The following is an 18,192-nucleotide window of genomic DNA, read 5'->3' as shown; positions in this document are numbered from 1 at the left end:
GGGGTTAAGCGTGATGCGTGATAAGTTTGGCAGGAGATGGCGAGAGGGCAGCCACAAAGAGACCCCTGCCCAACGTCCCGCTAACAATGAACATGGATCTGGTGCTAGCCATTTTGAGCCATGCATAAACACAGCTTAATCGTGTTTCCCTCTCAATGACCCCACAATTCATGCCATATTTTAACTTGAACACATACCCCAACGGCCCTGCCGCTAACCTTACGTGGACCTGTCCTGATTCTCCGAGTCGCGGGGAACACAATGAACAAGAGCGTCTCCGGTTACGGTTCAAAAGTGCATCCCAGGGAGGGCGACCGCCGCAGACTGAAAGCCTTTTCAACGTAATACCCAAGAGGAAAATCTGTACAGCTTCTAAGGCTGCGTCACGGAACGAGGGTGAAGACTCGCCCCAACACTTGTAGCCCCAACACTTGTAGCAAAGGTTAACTTTTATTACTGAAATGTCTCTTAGTAAATAGAAAAATATAAAGATGACCAATGTATACACTATCCATTATTTTTTTTTTTAAAGTTTTTTTCTCTGTATAGGTGAAGAACTTCCTGCAAACATGTGGTGAGCTTCACCACTTCCTACAAACAAATGACCATGCCTGGGGCAAGCTACCCATCGAGCTTCTCGTTCTATTGAAGTGCCTTAGTGCCAGGGTGGAGCCAGCTCCTGAATTTCTTTTATGGCAGGGAATGTGGGCGGGGAGTAGGTGGAACATGGGCAGGTGGTGGGTGGAACATGGGCGGGGAGTAGGTTTGAATAAACAGACCCAGAGACCCGGGAAAGCAGGGCTTCGCTCGCAGACTCCGGGTCAAACCTGGAGCGTTCCCAAGTACGTACAAACCGATACAAGGCACAGAAGCCGTATATAACTCGCTCCAATACGCTACTGGAATTCAATTGTTTTTTTAGTCCAAGATATTGTTTCAGACCATAATCTATTCATTTCAAAGCCACGTGGCCAACACTATGCATAGATACTTTTTAAGGTTCACCCCGAGAAAATAATTGACTTCTGACCTATGGTTTTAAGCATAGTGTGTTTTTTGTTTGCGTTTTTAAAACCAACACAGTTTAAATACATATTATGATTAAAGATAATGTTTTGCGCAAAAGAGGCTTATTTAAAATAACTTTTACATAATGTTAGCCTCGCGTCTCTGATCTTCGATTTGAAGTAAATATGCTAAAATTCTAGGTTTCTGGATCCAAAGGAATTTTAAAGGTCGTTGTTGTAACCTGCTGGTTGACCATATGGTACACATGGACAACGTGGCAGCATTCCCACTGCTGTGTCGCTATAACATATGGGAACGTCAACCTCACGGCACAAGGACCTGCGCTGCCAGCAGCCGGTAGGCTCCGAGTAGACAAAGAAACAATCCAGGATATTTACACCACAATGACTTAGAAAATCTAGGAGTCTCCTTAAAAATATAAATTATAAAGCTTGGAGAAAGTCAGACAAGACCCATTCGGCCCCCGTCTAGTCCGCCCATTTTTCTTGATGTAAAGACTCAAACCTTTAATCAGTCGTTGGTCTCATCTTAGATTCAGGAGCCGTATGCCTATCCCATGCATGTTTAAATCCCCTCGCTGTATTAACACTGATCACTTCTGCTGGAAGACTGCTCCACTTATCTACCACTCTGGGTGAACAAAGACATCCAAGCGCTCTAGTTTCAGACTCTGCCCTGTTGTCCTAATCCCCCCTCCTTCCCTGTTGTATTTCTTTAATCCCTTTATGGATGTAAATGTTTCTATACCAACCCATCTGTCTTTTCTACCTACCCCTCAACGGTGGTTATGTGCTTGAGACGCAACGTTTAAACGCTGTTCCTATCAACACCGCAATCAATTATTATATTATTTTATTTATAAAATAAAAAGCGCTATATGGAATGTTCCGGCCGGAAAAACAAACGCACACGGAAATAAATAATAATGTAAGTAAATAAGCGTTGGTGACAGTTATTAATGAAAATGATTAAATAATAGATTATTATTATTATTATTATTATTATTATTATTAACAGTAGCGTTAAATAACAGGGGTTAGAGTCCCAGTACCGCGCAGAATGCAGATAGGCGCGCAGGAGCACAGGACAGGCTGAAATCGATCTTTGGGATAATTTGCATTGCTGACATTATTATTGTCACGAGGCAACGAGGATGGGTTTGCGTGACGTGGAATTCGTGCTCCATCCAGAGACAGAAGAACCAGCCAAGGGTGCCAAGACGCGTACATGTCTTATTCCTCATCAACACCCCCATAAAGTATTCACATCCCACGTGGATTTTCAGCAAATCCACAAAATAATATCTCATCTCTAGTGAGCTGTGATGGATACAGTGAATTGGGAAAGCTGGAGGATTAGAGGGGCATTTAAACAGCTTTCTTTAGGTGAACATGGATAGCAGATTATGGGGTAACTGGCTGGTGAAGCTGCCCCCCAATGTGTTTACCCGCCTCTGGTGTTGGATGCTTAGAATCGCTTGTCTCAAAGTTTAAAGCTATCACAAGCGTCCCAGACTGTCCCAACATGCAGATTATTAAGGTATATAGAAATCATTATATATTTTGGGGATCGTGGATAGACAGTTCCTTCTAAGGGTCAAGTCGTCGTGCTTCAAACTATACATTGTTGTCACAAAACGGCCTATCAAGTCCTACCATTCTCATTTAACTCCATCACACCCAATTTAACGCGCTAGAGTGGGTAACAGAAGGAGTGGGCATTCCTGAGTGGTAGCCACATATCAAAGTTTTTGGGTATAAACTGATTAACCACTTTGTGGTCATAGAAAAACTGACAGCAGATCAGATCCACTCGGCCCGGCCTTTTTTTTACCTGCTGTAGAAACTCAAACCTTAATCAGTCGTCTGTCTCGAAGAGAGGTCTGGAATTTGGGGACAGGGGCTGCTGACCATCTCAGGTTTTGTCTCTTGCATCTCCAAAAAGAGAGTGATCTCTGTCGTATCGCGTCGGGTTGCTAAGTTAAAACGCGAGGCTATATATATATATATACATATACACACATCGCTTCGGGAGTAATCTTTCAAGCAGAGTATCCAATACTTGTTTACAGATACAGAGTAACGCTCCTCGCTTTACATTTACGCAGGGCGATGGACGCGTCAGTGAGGTTCGACAGACTAGGGCAGACTTTCTGAAAACACCCAGTGAAATGTATACGTTACATACAGCTGGGTACCTGATGTATGGAGGGGGGGGAATCAGGGGTATTTCTATAAATGGTGAGCCGCACTAAAAGTCTTCCCCATGAATACATCTTCCAAACGGAATGTTGTCAGAATCATTCAAAAAAGGGAGATTTCACTGAGAATGAAGAAAGCGAAGTAACAGCTGCTTGGGGTCTGATGTGGGTCACATCTGCTTACATTTTAATCAGCAAGCTATCCTTGTGATATTGTAGTTACAACGAGCGGCAGCGCTGAGGGGCACGACAAACGCAGTGTAATCGTGACCCCGAAACAGAGCTAACTCAACATCAAAGGGGTTCGGGCGGGACAGGAATCTGTATAATCCAAACACCAAAACCCAGGATGAGGATTAGCAAGATTCTGTCTGCTTTTTTTACGGGTCTCTGGACTTCTGACTCCTAAAACTGCTTTCGAAAGAGACATAGTTTAAAGTCTCGCAATTCTCGTCGATAATAGGGACCAGGACCTGCTCATCCCGCACCCAACAGCCTGGGACCATCCCCGCCACAAGACTAATCAATTTCAGGCATTTATACAGAATAAAAGGCTGATCTTAAACAATAATCGCCCCGGTGTTATAACCGCGAGCATGTTACCCCTACCGCTTGCCTAGAGTGTACGCTGTGTGTTAGAAACGCACAAAACCCCCACAAATTAATTAAAATTCTAAACCTGGTGCACTTCAGGCAGAGACTCGGGGCAGATGCATGAAATCCTTAGCAGACATTAACAGTCTTTTTCGGTACAAATCTCCTCTGGTTGACATCAATTGAGGCTAAACATATGTTATGAGTCTGCCTTATAACTCATTTTATAATAAAAACACAACATTTGTTATTCTTGGTTGAATTAATGAAATGATGACAACGTAGACTATGGAGAAACAGATTACGGACGTCATTTACAAAAAGACTTATTTTAATAAAAATAATTATTTTATGTTCTATGGGGAAAAGAAAAAATGTCGGTGCGCTAAGCTAGTCACAGGCTCAAATAATACAAATGTGTAATACGAGGCCTACCAAACAGGTGTAAGCATGCTGCAAAAACAGTGTGTTGGCTGTACAATGTATACAAGAAACAAAAACTGTCTGCGCTTCTTACCCTAATAAAGTTGGCAACAAATACATAAACATAAAATAAATGAGAGGTTTTGGTTATATGAATTGTGTTCTATAAACAACATCACGTTTACTAATAAAACGTATACATATCTATCTATATATATTTATATACACACACGTTAAGAAAATATTTCAACCAAACTGCCACGTGAGTGCACTCGGAGTCTAGTCTACGGCATTCTTTAGAGAGACCTCAAATCTTAAAGGGGTCAGTGTTTACTGCTCAACGTTCCCATATAATGAAAATAATTCGGGGACTCATTATACATTACATACTGGGACAATACCAGCCACTCTCTGATGACCCGTTCATTAATAGGACTGTGTAAAGAACAAAAGGTCATCCGGTCAGAAGCATTTTCACCTTAATCAGCGGAAAAAAAAAAAGTTCTTTACGGAAAGAGCAGTAAAGATGCGGAATCAACACCCATATCCGTGGGTAGTGATCAAATTCAACAGATCTATCCAGGTACAGGTTGCGAATCCTGTATCCAATTTTTTTTAGACAGTTTAGATAAAGGATATTAACGCCTGGGGACGGGGAGACAGGGAAGCGCTCGTTGCTGGTGTCTGTTATCTGTATAGCGTTTCCCCGCTTCCTCTTCGGCTTCTCTGGCGTGATGCTGTGTGCCGTGCAACTGACCAGAGAGCGGAGAAAGGGGCCGGTATATCCCTGCCCACCATACTCGTAATCCCAAATACTCTTGGTTACAAGCATTTCCGATAAGGAATACTCAACCTGTACTAACTATTTACACACAAAGAGTTACACATTCTGTTTTCAATGGACTATAAATTGTTAACTCCATAGTTAAAAAAATTAATTTATATTATTGAATATATATATGCATCCATGATAGGTTTCAGCCTATGTTATGCCAACCGCAGTGCACTGGGTCAAATACCACCAGATGCAGCATCTATTTGATAAATAAATGATAATCTACATACTTCTTAATAACGGTACTTTGGCCGTCGCTAATTAGATAACCAGATGACTTCTCATCCCAACTGCCTCCCCGTCAATCAAAAATCTAATACAAAAAACCTGCATTATTGATAAGACTCATTGCGCTGCATTCTGAAGGCGCATGCAAAATTAATGGCTCGCCAGCTGCCTCGCTGCTCGGAGTTTACAAAACCAGCGGGTCTTATGCCGTGCCAAGCCAAATACTGCTCCCCCCCTCCGCTGTCACGCAGAAAATATTGTCGGTAATTTAGAAACTCTTGAAGGCGATGAGCGGAGTATTTTGTTCTTTTTAACAATATGTTTATTTTAGTAATTCTATGCTGTGCCTGATAGCGAGGTAATCATTCTGGAAGGGCTGGCATTATCTGTTCCGGGGTTAGGGGGAAGCATCGTGTGCTTATGGCTTCACACACCAGATAACCTGTAATATGGATCTCGGCAGGGCCTCGTAGTAGGATGATCAGGTGGGAATGGCGGATAGAAGAGGCTGTGGTCAGATAAACGGACACAGTGGTCCCTTTACATTTTTTCTGGTGTTCCCCTTACAGAAGCAGGTGGGGATTCTGCGGAATCCCTCCATTTGCCCCACCGTGTAGCTATTTTCTGCGTTGGAGATACGGTTGGCTGGACACATTTCCATGCACGTGATATAGGTACCTCAGTGAATGCTGCGGGAGGGGGTCTGTTTGGACCCCTGTGCATGGAAAGCGCTCCCACTGATTTCCAAGGGAGTACTTCAAGCGGCCAATCAGCGGCAAGAATCATCATATGGAGGAGCGCTGGGGCTACTAAATCGTATTGTAAAGCAGATATTCCTTTTTTCCGGGTCTGCCGGCGACATTAATCTGTCCCTTTATTTTTTCCGCTTTCTCCTCCTGTATAAACATAATAATCAGTGACTTAACAGTAGGGGAGACATCAATGAAAACAGGAAAATAAGACAGCGGCTCCCACGATACAGGTATAAGATACATGCGCTGCTTTCTTACATTTAACATATAGAACAGTAAAAAAAAAAAAGACCGGGGGAAAAGTGACAGATACGATTCAAAAAACACGTAGCAACTTCCCAGAATGAAGTAACGAGCCCCTACAATACTGTATCTTGCCAATGACGGCACTTCTGTTGCTCATGGCAGACGAGTCTCATTGCTGCAAAGTTTAGCTGTATACGCAGCACGTTATAGCACAGAAAAACTGATTTTGCTCACAAACAAAAAAGTCATAGGCAATAAGAATGTGCCCTGTGTGTGAGAGAATTTACTACAAATAAATATTTGCAACATTAACTGTATTTATAAAATATTAGAAGATTCCCAATACAAAGTGTTAAGCATTATTCCTACACAAAGACTGCCACCTAGTGACCTGGAATGGAAGTGCAATGTACTACAAGGTGTAAGTGCGTGTGTAAGTGTGTAAGTGTGTAAGTGTGTCTCCCCTAAAATCACCTTACAGACTATCTCATAAAAACACAATCATGGTTACAGAAGCTTTTTTGGGCTACAAAATCTATTCCTTTACTAGGCAGCAGAAAGCGTCAGGAAGAGAACAATCACTTGTTCGGCCATTGTTAAGAATGGGGAAAATTAAATCTTTTTGCTGCTTATTTTCTAGGATTTTCTTCTTCATCCCCCGCGGAGGGACTAGGACATTTTCCAGCCGCTTTTAGAGATGTGCTGTATGTACAGGAAAGTTATTTACTTACTGAGAACACAGTTCCCTAAAGCTGCTTACATATCACATATTCCCAGTACCTGTTGAGTCTATTTTTTAAAAATTTCTCCAGATTTAGTCACTTTGTAATATTTCCCATAGCAAAAATCGCTATAATAATAGGAGAGAGACTGGTATTATGAAAACACCTAAGTTTGATTACAAGCTCTGCATGCGTTGGTCTATCTTCACCTAGCCGTTATCTTATACCCTTTGCATTTCAGGTTTAACATACTATATTTTGTACATTTAAAAAAAAAAATTGAAGTGTCAGCACCCCGTGAGCCGAGATATCACAGACACTTCTGAAATCTACATTTTGCCTATAAAAACACACATATATATATACATACACAGTATATTGTGATAAGTATTATACTTTAACAATCTTTTCCTCTATTGTATTCTACGCTCCAGCATAAGTTGCGTTCCTTCTGGATAAATATGGTTCGTAGGCTTTGACATATTCTTAGTATAGTACAGCAAGCGCAAAGGGTTAATATCTAAACTTTTTTTTTGTGTTCTCTCCAATGCTGGACGTCAGATCCAAAATGTGAAAAGCCAAAAAAGTGTTTTAATGGCGGACAGCAGGTATGATAACATTCGGTGAAAGAGCCACGTCGACTGGTTACAGAATACAAAAGGGTCAGCGATGGAATCGGGCAACATGCTGGTTGGGTAACAGACATTTTCTATAATAATTGGGATGTAAGCTGTACGAAGCAGCTCTTACCTATATCTCATGCCGGTTTTCCGGGCAGTACAGTCGTCCAGAGACAGTCCGTGCATTTTGAGGAACTCTTCCATGTTCTTGGCGTGTGCGGCCACTTTAACGTCTCGAAGGCGCTGTAGCTCCACCACATCGACCTGGTGGATCTGGTTTATCCCCCATTCTGAGTGATATCTACTTAGAACACTTTTCAAGCTCCCACTGTATGACACGGACAGCATTTTGCTGTCGGGTCTGGGAATCTGCAAATTGTCCAGATGCACAGGTTTAGAAGGTGCACGGGACCTCCTCGCGGAGGAGACTCTGTAGTCACCGCAAGTGGCTCTCTGGGCGACAAACATTTCAAAGCTTTCGACAGATAAGACTATTAAAAACGGACTGCCTATACAATGCAGCAACTGTGCTAATTAATGGGCCTTTATATACCCCCTTTGTCCAAGACACCAAAGAGACATGTACACATGCATGTCAGTGGTCATTGGATCTCAACTGGTAAATGAATCCCGTCTCAAGAACTTAGAAGGAACAATACGAGGCGAACTTGATATGTTTCAACAATGGCAACATAGTAAACTACAGTCACTTAAGATGCAAAATCAAGAAGGGGTGTAATCAAGAATAACCAAACACAGTTCAAACAAAAGAATTAAAGTGCACTTTAGGAGTTAGGCTTTTATTACATGCAAAAGAAAAAAAAGTAGCCTTTTAAAGCAAGAATTAGTAAATCCAGATTTAAACAGAAGACACGCTCTAAAGATACTATTTTTTGGCTTTATTTGAAAATTATATTATGTTAAAAGGTGCTTATTACACTAAGATGAAAAGAGAATTATTCCAACACGTGTTTTCAACATTAACACGGGAATTCTAGCGTTAGTACAGCCGCTAATTACTCCATACGATGATCACACTTTCGTAGACCTTTAAATTATTAAAAAGCAATTCCTTAATGTGCCGTGAGCTCATGGAGAGGACACCGTGACCATCAACCTGTTCTTAGGTTTTTCCACCCATTACCCCATCCGCCTGCCTGATTATGGGAACCGTAGTCTAATTACAGCCAGAAGGTTACGGGACGAAAAACCGGGGGGCTCAACGCAATACGGGAAAAATGGATGTCGGCCGTCTATACGTTCACTATAGAGAGGAGCGCAAATGTATAAGATACTTCTTTTGCCAGTAAGTAGGCTGTGTAGGGGTCTGTCAGTATCCAAGTCAGGACACCGGAGTTGGGGGTTAAGGCTAAGGAGGGGGAACAGTCAGGACCGTCCACCCACCATACCTGAAAAGCCACCATGTGCCGCTAGGCTTCAGAACATCGCAAGGAGGCCGCGTGGCGATGGCGACTGACGTCTGTGCTCCATTGACTTTACAGCTCCCTGGTCGGGTCACGGGAGATCTGAGGGTCTCCTTCACTGGCCCACGGTGAGATGTGCCCAAGGACTAGGACACTTGGGAGGTAAGCGTGTGTTTCTGGCGAACAATGCAAATAAGCCATTCAGAAAATGCTGAGCATCCTATCCATTGGTCCGTTAAACTTTTCATTTATATTGCTTTATCCTTGGAAAAGAGGCCGGTTTATTAAGTGGGCACTGAAGAGCCCTTAAATTTACAGATGAAAAGAGAGCCAATTATTTTTCTTCGGATGGAGATCTGCTATCCCATCTCTCATTACTGAAATATTCATGTTTTCTGTTTACAGGGAGCCTTACATCGTGTAAGCCCTCATTACGCTAAATTACAGAAGATTGAGTTCCCCAATTAATTCAACACTTCATTTAGTAAAGAGGGGGAAACGTGCACCAAAACGAGTGCGCCAAGCGATTAAATGGCAGATGAGATCTTACAGCTAATTGGTTATAACTGGAATTGGAAAACACTCCAGAATGATATGTATCTCTACCGAGCGGCCAATCCCAAGAGCGGCGGACAAATTAAAGAATGAAGCGGACGCAAGGATCAAGACCTCAGACTATTCCAATACCCTTACATGCTAATGAGTCCTTTCATTAAAACGGGTTGGTGTAATTAGCTGCATCCCTTTTATTTGAAATCTATAGGGCTTACGGTGTTTTTTGTTTTTTTTTTTTTACTCCTTTTTCTAATTTTACCATTATGAATTAAAATATAATTATTAGTTTATATTATTTTTTGGTTGGGAAATGGTTCTGGAAATGAAGGAGGAGGAATTGAGGTTTGCCTTCAAGAAATTTGACAGAAGTTTAAACGAGGTATAAAGGTTAGACGCTGACGTTAGATCCGGGTAAAGCCCAGTTTAGCAGATGCTGTTGAAGGAAACATGGAAGGTTTTATCTAATCGTTTAGTGTGATCTCTGTGCCGACGACACGTAGAGCTAGCTCTTGTCTACGGACCTATGCTCTCAAATACCTTATTTCACCAACGTTTCACTCCAAATTCTCCCCCCGGATGTCTACCAGCCCCAAACCCTTCTCATTTCTGTACTTTAACCTCTCATGAACTTCTCCCGATGCCTCCATCACCCCTCCTTCCATCTTCACATCTTTTGGGGTAATCTTAATTTGCTTAACCTAGTCTTGTAACTCCAGGAACAGCTTCACAGCTCACCACTTTCTTGGCATTGTGTAAAGTTCTAGGGAATCTGGTGGCGCTCTCGAAACAAAAAGTAACGTTCTTACAGAAAACGGGTAATCTCTTCCTCTTTGTGATCTTCCTTCCGCTAACTCACTCAACACTGGCCTTTAGATCAACAAGAGTTCCTGCTCCTCACTCTACCCTCAACATCTATCGGTGAATCATTTCCCTGGCATTAAATCAGAACATTCTAATCATCTAAATCCTTAAGAATATGCCCCCAAAATATTATTCCTCTGCTCCTTTTCACTCCATCTTTCTCCTCTCTCACCATAGAACCTTGCTTACGGGACATCGCCTTTAGATTGTAAGCTCTTGAAATCGGAAAACCTCCAATTCAGTGACTGGAAACGTACGCTAATAGATTGTTATACTATAACATATTTTATAACCAAAAACCATTATATTGGATTTGCTGCACTCCTGAAAATCTCCGCGTCTCATTTTAACAGAGAGAACCACTTTATAAATGAATTTATTTTAATATTTCTGTTTAATTAAAAAAAATTTACATCTCGAAAGTTTGTAGAATCATCACGAGGAGGGAGACGGTAATAACCATTTATTTGTGGCGACTGCATCGCCTTTACATCGGTTTAGTGAAAGGCTGTAATGAGTAAAGATGCCCTGCGGATGATACATTTCTTTTTAAATGCTGGAATATTCCATGCGTAACATCGGAAGAGTGAAATCCAGCATCAGCGTTATTTGTTTTAACTGCTGAACGCGTTTCAAATGGGATCCATTATCGGCTCCAAAGTTGCAGAGTAATTTGCGGTGCAAGATAAAAAAAAACAAAAGGCCGAGAAATGCATTTAGAATGTGTACTTCAGCTTCACCTTACATCAATCAATATCCATTAAGATCCAGGAGGTTCCTGTAAGTATCAGAGAGAAAAACCTTCCTGTAAAAAACATTCCCTGCCCCCCCAACGTACAAAATAACGACGAGATTAGCTGATTCGACATTGACTTCCATCAACAAAACTCAACTTCCGCGTTCATATTGTGTAGGAAAAAAAAGGGCTGACAAACAATTGCCTCTGTAAACCCATAACTCAAAAATAAAAGCCCCTCTCATACAGACGCCAGCAAAAAGGGGATATCCATTAACAGGAACTTTAGAATTCCGGCAATAAAAACCTAGGAGCGCGGGGATTATTGGAGTCTCCAAGAGATCTCCAGAGTATCCCAGATGGTTTAAGAATGTACAGTTTGCGAGTTTAAACATAAATCCTCACAGTAGAAGCTTTCCATTAACATTCTCTTTGTATTCATGATCGTCCTAATCGGTTGTACCTGGATTTCTATTTTTTCTTTTTATTTCTTTGATTGGGGAATTCCATTTCTCACAATTTCTTGGCTAAATCTATTGACCCGCGAGGACCCCTGAAAAGAGATATTTGGAACCAACATTGGGAATTGGAAATGAGAAATAAGCGTATTAGTACAGGAGAGAGGGGAGAACGATACTAGTGTACTTGGAACACAAGTTATGACACTTTTTGACTCCATCTATCATGGGCTCTCTCATTTGTATATATCCGGTCATAGGCTTGGCACCCAAGTGTTCCACCAACATACACCTGCCTCGGGGAACTACTAACATTTATTAAAAAATAGGGAGATGTAAAGGAATTTCAGAAAAAATGTCCAAGAAAAAAAGGTTATAGAGAATTAATGTCTTGGGCCAAACAAAACTCTTCCTTCTTCTTCTTGATATTCTTAAATCTCTACCTAATTGTTCTCAATGCTTTGTGCTGGGGGCCACTTTCAAAATTCACTGGACTTCAAAGATCAATTTCTAGGCGAGGAACTCTGCCTCTCAGCATATCTGTCACAACCCTTTTATCTCTCTCCAGGTGCCCCGGTGGCCACTGGTAGCCCATGGATGCCAGTATGTGTAGAATTGTCCTATCCAATGTGCGGATACATTGTATCAGCCCTCATATTAATCCATTAGCCAAACACTTATCCGAATACCACAACGTTCATCTACAGTTTCTAAATCCATATCCCAAATCCTAAACCTAATGCTATAATCCTATCCTTAGTGGAATCATAATGCGATAAGGTTGGGGTTTAACACCTTAATATGAGCCTGAAACCTTCTAGTCTACCCCCACGCCTAATTTATTTAACTTTTGCTTTATTTAATTTGTCTAAATCTGTTATTTTATACAGGGGTTCGTTTTTCTCACCGATCATTCCCTTATTGATTATCAATGAGAGATGAAATACGATGTTGCAGATCCAAGAGATCTTTAAAACCATAGTCACCGACTAAATATCTGTTTTAAAAGTTAGCAGCTGTAAGTCTGTTAATACAAGCAAAATCAGTGAACGTAATGCTAGAAAGAGTAATGAAGTGGTCTTGTGTTAATATGTAATCACTAAATGCCCCTCAAACAGTTTTAAACTAATAATAACTTGCTTATAAGGCCGTCTCTGCTTTAAGAATGTATCCGTTTTGCCAAATCCTTTTTTAATACCCCTTAAATAGCGTATCAAGTGCTTCCAACATCGGCACTTTCTAAATAAATAATACGAGTTAATGTTAGTGTCGAACAATCAGATCGTTTTCCCTTCTCTGCCATCCCTGCCAAACCTTTACTGGCACGGATCAAGGGGACTCGTGGCATGAATGAGAATAAAAAACACAATTTTTATAGGTTCTGGGGCTATACGGGTTGTCGTCTTTTCATACATTTTTAAAAGAGCTGGAAAACCCATAATAAAAATGACTGAAATGATAAACAACCATAGACGCCAAGAGACTTCTTGGGCTATAAACGCTCCAGATTGAGACCCTCAACTCTGAACTTCTCAGGCTATTGCTCATTGTAACATCTTATATTTCATTTTAAGATTATGTTTTAAGAGTACCGACTATTCATTTACAAATATATATTAATGGGGAAGCTTAAAGCAACTGCTATTGCCAAATGTATACAATCAGCACTTCTATATTACGTGTTGTCCTTTCACTAGAGAGGGAGTTGGCAGGGCAGTTGCAGTTTCATCTCCCTGACTTCACTTTATATTACGTTGAGCCTCTGCTCAAGGAATAGGTTGGATTGCCCTGTATTTAGCATATTTAAATCAGAGATATTTCTTGATTGAACTATGCATGTTGCAGGGCCAGCTTTTTGCTTAGCCTGTACCCAACTGTTTAACTTATAGAGGGCTACATAGTTACATCGTACATAAGGTTGAAAAAAGACTTAAGTCCATCAAGTTCAACCCTTCTACCCTACTCGTAATCCAAAAAAAAATGAAAAAAAAATATGAATTAAGCAATTTATTTTCTTCTTGTGTATACAGTGTGGGGGTATACAGCAAACCCTCATACAGAAGTGTAATTATAACACTAGCCGAGACGCCGCCAGAGTGGCCCTTTTTAAGAATGTCTGATAGCATTCATCTGCGATCATACCGGCTGTACTTAAAACGCCACGAGAGAGTAAAATGCAATTGCGATGATCTTCTATGACAGTCCGGTAAACTCTATGCTGGAATCAATGGGACTCCCGTCTGCGGAGTTAAGTTTGTCTTTTTACGACTTTATACAGAAATTAATATTGTAATAAGCAAATAAAAGCATCCACCAACACAAACTTTTAAAAGGTGGGAATAATAATAATATTATTAATACACAAATAAATAGGATGCAATAAAAAAAACAAGAAAAAAAAAAGACAGTGACTGCAGTCCACGTTGCCGTTAATTTCATTATTCTTTAAAATATTTATAGAAAAAAGTTGGTCACTTACCAGAAAACCCACAATTTAATAGGGCAGAGAGAGCTGTGACCAGCAATGGTTTCTAAATGTTCATTAGTATTAAGCAAAATAAAAGTCCGGCTATAATTTGCAAAAGGGCTTAACTTCTTGCATGGATACAAAGTGTCTCGGTGTCAAAAGTTGCAATTTCAGGCAGCAAAGACGTCTCGGACAGCAGGGTGAAGGGAAATAACTAAAGGAAATCTGCAAATTGTCGAATCTGTGCATCCAGCCGCGGACTCACCCGAGGTCTTGATGTTCTCCTCATTAAAAACCAAGTTCCAGCTCCTTAGAGGCTCGCTGGGAGATAAACGTGATATGTCTAAGACGCTTCTCCTTTCTGGGAGTGTCGCTGACGGTACGATTGCCTACAGCAATTGGTCTATAAAAGTCGTCCCAGAAGAATTCAGTGTTGGGAAAAAAAAATCCATTAGGCCTTTTACAGATTATTATTATAGAGTATTAGGGGGTTTTCATCTTGGTGAGCACCGCTTTAATTATTTAAGGCTTTGGTTGTCCGTAAAAGCATATATATGCTTACTGTATGGATTCCGGCGGCTAGTAAACGTGGCGCTTAAGTGAGATTTTTTGCCTATGTGCATGGATCATAAATTATATGCAAAATTTAATCGAAGTCAGCCCCAAATTATAACCATTTCCCCCGTTTCAAATACAAATATTTCTTTCTGTGTGTAACTTACATGCTTGTTAAGATAAACTATTCTCTGCTTAACGTTATTAAAAAATTAAAAGGGCACTTTAATGAACACGATAGGTGAGGTTCCATTGTGCCCCTTTTGGAAATGCATGGGGTATTCTGCAGAATCCCCTCATAAGCATTTTCCCCTTAACCCCTCTGCATTTTCCATGCAGGGAATGCATTCGGCCGAACACATCCCCCTTTACGTGATGTGCTTATTGGCAGGCAGCACCAGTGCTGGCTTGCTGCATGCTGGGATTGGAGGGCCTATTCAGACCCCAGTGGAGAGAGTGAATGAGCATGAGTGAGTGAATGAGGGAGAATGACAACAAATTCAGTTTCCGAATGGAACCACCCCTCTGAATTTCATCAGAACCCAAAGGGCAGGAAACAAAATTTGTCATCCGAAAAAGAACGGACCAAAATCTAAACAAATTGTATCCAAATTGTGGTCCAATTTGGTCCATTTGCACAAGCCTAGAACGAACATCCCATAAAAGCTGGCCAACGACACTAAGTTTCTCCCAGCCTTGCATTGTTTTAGACCATTATATAGTTATACCTGGAATTTACAGGTTATGCAAACCTCAATCACAGCAATAAAGATCTATTTCCTCTTGCTTACCTGTGTGCAAGAAGTTCTCTCACTGCTTTTTCTATTTATTAAACATATATTTACCGCCATATCAGAAACAACAAAGCTCACTGGTGACGGGCCATTATTCTTAAAAGATTTATGCATTCAATCCCTAGGGTTATCTCAATAACACAGTTGGAGGTCACCAAGAGACGTGGGCAAAGGAGAAAGGGTAATATTAGACATCTTGTCCAGTCTGTAGACCACGCCAGCACACACCAACTAGATACCCAACATGACATACAAGCATTACACTATTTCGGTAAATAGCATCACAAGGATGATGTCATGGAACAGTGTAAAGGACACAGGCACAAGCTTATGTTCTCCTAAATTAACCATAAAGGCAAATCAGGATTATATCAGATATTTAGTTAGCCAGGCAAGACCCAGTATTGCCAAATGGCAATAGGTTCGGATATGCCTTTAAAAAAGGTCACTCAGGTTGAATAAATGGATAAATATGGTTTTATTGACAGATAATAGATTGGGCAATACAGACCCCACGTAACCTTCTGAGCCCATCCGACTGGAACCTCGTCACCTACACAACTGTTTCCACAATTATATCCCTTTACTTAAAGACCAATATCTTGTGCTTTCCAGGAAATCATTTTACTTCCTGTCCGGTATATACCTCACTTCCTCTACGGCTGCCAGAGCCAATCACCTTCCAGCAAAGGAGATCTTGGGAACAGGAAGCTAAATGACTGCTCCCATGAGATGCATATAAGGGGGGATGGCCGCCACAAATACTTTGCTTAGCTTGATCAGCAAAAAAAAAAAAAAGAAAAAAAAAAGAAAAAAAGATGTATTTATTAGGTATATTAAAACTAAAATACAAGTCTTGGGAAACTGAAAGATATGCTTTATCAGCGATCTTGCTCTGCAGATGTACGTGCAAAGAATGAATCCTCAAACAGTCCTTGCAAAGTTTGGGCGACAGAATAACACGCGCAGAAATATAATGGACAGTTTCCTACTACTTGGAGACTGGTTTATTCCCCATTGCAATCTACGGAAGAATCGGAATTCAATCAATGCTGTGGAATATATTGGCGCTATATATAAAATAAATAATAATTACTTGTGATGGAGTTACTTCTGCAACTGAATGGAGGACAGCGAGATCCAGAATTGTCGAATAAATCCGTACATGCATACGTTATGAGATGTTCTTTGTAAGGAAAAAGAGCAAGCATATACAAAAAGGAGAGCTGGTACCTGTAGAACTGCAGCTGGCGTTTGGGACTCCCATATCGAGCACTTGGGAAGCATAAAGAAAAAGAGAAGAGAGATTCCACGCATCACATTTAAATGCTTATCGTTAGATTATGGATGGATGACCAGTCATGTAACGGCTCCGTCTATTGCTGTATCGATAATGTGACAGCGCCACCAGGTGGCCACAACAAAGTATTACATGAGAGGAAGAGCATTGCTTTCGCACTTGTGTCTTCACATACAGGGTGTATTTATTACACTTATGGCACAGATGCACGACATTATTAATACATAAAAATGACAATTATCAAATTGTTGTAACATTTATTTGGATACATGCTAGCAATTTTTGATTGCCACAACAGATTATATTTACAAAGGCGAATATTCATTATGGCAGGAAATTTGTCACTCAGAGAATTATTGTTCAGTCACTTTGTAGCGATATTTCATGACTGGGCATATGCACTATAAGAGGATAAATGAAAACACCTCAATTATCAAGCCTAGCACTACAGCATCTTGGACTATTCCATATTTCGTGTTCATTTATTACAGATGTGCACAGTTCAGTGAAAGATGTAGGCGCTCCGTGTCCCGCTGAGCAGCTGAATGTTCTGCGGGGTTACCTGAAAAGCTCTCGTTGTGCGGGGTCCGCGTCGGAAGTCCGTGACTGGTGACCCCGCTGAGTTTTGCTTTAATTTAAGATATCTGGACTATTAGAGGAATGTGTATTGTCGGCACAATTTAAATTGATTCATCCTCTTGTACATAAAACTACAGAGAGGATTTTTTTAAGGTATAAAAAATTAAATGAGCTTGTACTTCATACAAAAGGTAAAGGGACACTCCAGGCATCACATGCACTTTTATACATTATATATATATATATATATATATATATATATATATATATATATATATATATATATATATATATATATATATATACACACATATACATACATACACACACACAGCTGTGTACATTTTTTGTCCTGTCCCTCTTAATGTATGGGGGGGATTTGGCAGAATCCCCCCCATATGCATTTTCCCTTTCCTGAAACCCATCACCATGCACATGCTATGCTTACCGCCAGTCAGCTCCAGGGCTGGCTCTGGGAATGGAGCGGGCAGCGGGGTGTTTAGACCCACTTACACATGCGTTGAAAGCCCAACGGATGCACATTCCTACCACTGTCCGGCTGGGTTAAACAGCCAATCAATGGCAAGAATTGCCAGATGTAGGCGGAGCTCAACTGCAGCTGAAGGGCTGCAGCTTCTACCTCGGGTAACTCCTTTATGTATTTCTTGAATGCCTATTAAAGTACTCTAACGTGAATTATTCTTTAGAGGGGGTGTCAGACAGTAAACTGCTGGTTTAAGCAAGATACTAATACAAACAAAATGTTCATTTTTTTTTCTCATTTTAGTTTTAATTCAATGTCCCTCCACCCTCC

At 40.8% G+C, this 18,192-nt stretch overlaps 1 protein-coding gene across 6 annotated transcripts in view; it reads right to left on the bottom strand.

Moving 5' to 3' along the window:
- KCNAB2 (potassium voltage-gated channel subfamily A regulatory beta subunit 2) overlaps positions 1–18,192 on the bottom strand; it is a 56,111-nt gene that overhangs the window by 19,970 nt on the left and 17,949 nt on the right. For 2 of the 6 annotated variants that reach the window (XM_053452496.1, XM_053452498.1), the window contains exon 3: positions 16,733–16,774. The exons of 2 other annotated variants lie outside the window; for them this stretch is intronic. In XM_053452496.1, coding sequence (XP_053308471.1) covers positions 16,733–16,774 — 42 coding nt within the window. Of the gene's footprint in view, positions 1–7,779; positions 8,019–14,415; positions 14,454–16,732; positions 16,775–18,192 lie in introns of those variants that run through there. 2 more of the 6 variants (XM_053452492.1, XM_053452493.1) reach the window with 2 other exon arrangements.

The sequence above is a fragment of the Spea bombifrons genome, chromosome 12 (assembly GCF_027358695.1).
Source record: "Spea bombifrons isolate aSpeBom1 chromosome 12, aSpeBom1.2.pri, whole genome shotgun sequence".
NCBI classification, from domain to species: domain Eukaryota; kingdom Metazoa; phylum Chordata; class Amphibia; order Anura; family Pelobatidae; genus Spea; species Spea bombifrons.
Note: the sequence above shows the minus strand (reverse complement) of the source record. Positions and strands in the feature narration are given on the sequence as shown.